At 37.7% G+C, this 1,715-nt stretch overlaps 1 protein-coding gene across 1 annotated transcript in view; it reads right to left on the reverse strand.

Annotated features, from left to right (window-relative positions):
- LOC106108384 (suppressor of cytokine signaling 7-like) overlaps nucleotides 1–1,715 on the reverse strand; it is a 12,469-nt gene that overhangs the window by 6,317 nt on the left and 4,437 nt on the right. The window contains exon 2 of the mRNA XM_013289545.1: nucleotides 92–264. Coding sequence (XP_013144999.1) covers nucleotides 92–264 — 173 coding nt within the window. The remainder of the gene's footprint in view (nucleotides 1–91; nucleotides 265–1,715) is intronic.

Here is a 1,715-nt window from a genome sequence, read left to right on the forward strand (position 1 = left end):
CCGTGAGGAAGGGCGGGTGCCGCGGCATGGGCTTAGATGTAGGAGCCTTGGACTAGCAAAACGATGATTGTAGCCCTGTCGGCGGTCATACAAGGCCTCAGGTTTCAGCTTCCTCGGGTACATAGGCGACACATGTCGGGTGTGCAATCCCACATCCAGTGGTAACGGAATAACCTTGATAGGACTCTCATCAATAGAAGCGATGCGAGGTGGCACACTTACAGGGACGAACTTGTCTTCGATGGTGGAAGGCACCGGATCGTCCTGAAACAAAACAAAAATAATTAAAAAAAAAACTTGCATTGAACCAACAATAGAAATCCGAATTGCGAAAATACAATTTTATTTCATTTTCAACAAATACAAAATATTTCAATTTCCTTTATATTAAAAAAGTAACGTGAATCAACATGGAACATGCAACTTGTTCGGAAAATTTTTAACAATAAAACTTCACAACGGTTTTCGCTCTCGTTAGTCAATATTTGTTGTTAATTGACCCTTACTACAGAAGTACCTATGATGAAAATTTTTACATATAACAGAACGGACCTAAAAATTCAAAATCAATTACTTAAATAATATTTCACTTCCTTGCACTTATTTTTAATTAAAAAAAAAAACAAGAAAAAAATTAAAAATCACTTGAGCGAGCGCGTCTTTAATGTAAGACTATTCAGACGCAAATGTCGACTTCCGGAAGACGCCACGTCGCCCTCGCCTGCGGGTGTTGAAACGAGTTTCTTAAATTGGCAACAATAAAGAGGAATCTTCTCACTATTGTCAGATTTATTGTTGACGGGATAGAATCCGTGGAGATCTGATTTTAAAAATCTAAGCGGAGATTTTTAATACCATGCTTATCTTTCATATTTTATTCCTACCTACAAAACCCACATATACATTCTTATGATAAATGAATGGTGTTTTCTGTTAATTTTTATATGATTTTTGTAAGAAGTCCCCAATTCTTTTAAAGTTAATCGGTACGTGTAAACCTTAATTAATCCACTTAATCAGGTGGAATCGGGGTTGACTACGAACGCTTAAAAACTAATTTATACATCAAAAAAAATGAATTTAATTAAAAAAACTTAGTAACCATCCCAAGTATTCTTCCAGACTATGGTCTACATCTATGCAAAGTTTCAGCGATATCCGTTAAGCTGTTTGGATTTAGTAACAAACATCGATCTATTATAATTTTAGTATGAAGTATGGTTTTAACTCAAAGTCAATAAAGTTTGCCTTTATTTGGCATAGGTAATGGATATGCATCAAAGTGTAGAAACTAAATGGAGAAACTATCTATAGAATCAATCCTCTAAAGGATTAATTGAAAACCGCTGTAAACTATGCGGCGTGCCATTTGTGTTATATGTGGTCAGCGAAGGAAATCGTTGCACAATTGGTAACAGCTCACCTTAGTACAGTACTATGCAAACTTTAGATAGGCCCACAATATAGTAAAAGACTTAGAACAATTTTATGTATCGGCAGACATATCCCCGTGGGTTTCTTTCGTCCGCAATAAGTCCAATTGATACATCATCACCAGCTATACTATACGTACCCACCGAGGGACTCGAACCTACCTTAAATAAGGGGATGACTAGGCCATACTCAACCACGCTGGCCAAGTGCGGGTTGGTTTACTTCGCACATGTCTGAATTTCTTCCCCACCAACGGTTCCCGCCTTGTCGTGGCGGTGGGG

This window comes from Papilio polytes, unplaced genomic scaffold (assembly GCF_000836215.1).
Source record: "Papilio polytes unplaced genomic scaffold, Ppol_1.0 DF821544.1, whole genome shotgun sequence".
NCBI lineage: Eukaryota > Metazoa > Arthropoda > Insecta > Lepidoptera > Papilionidae > Papilio > Papilio polytes.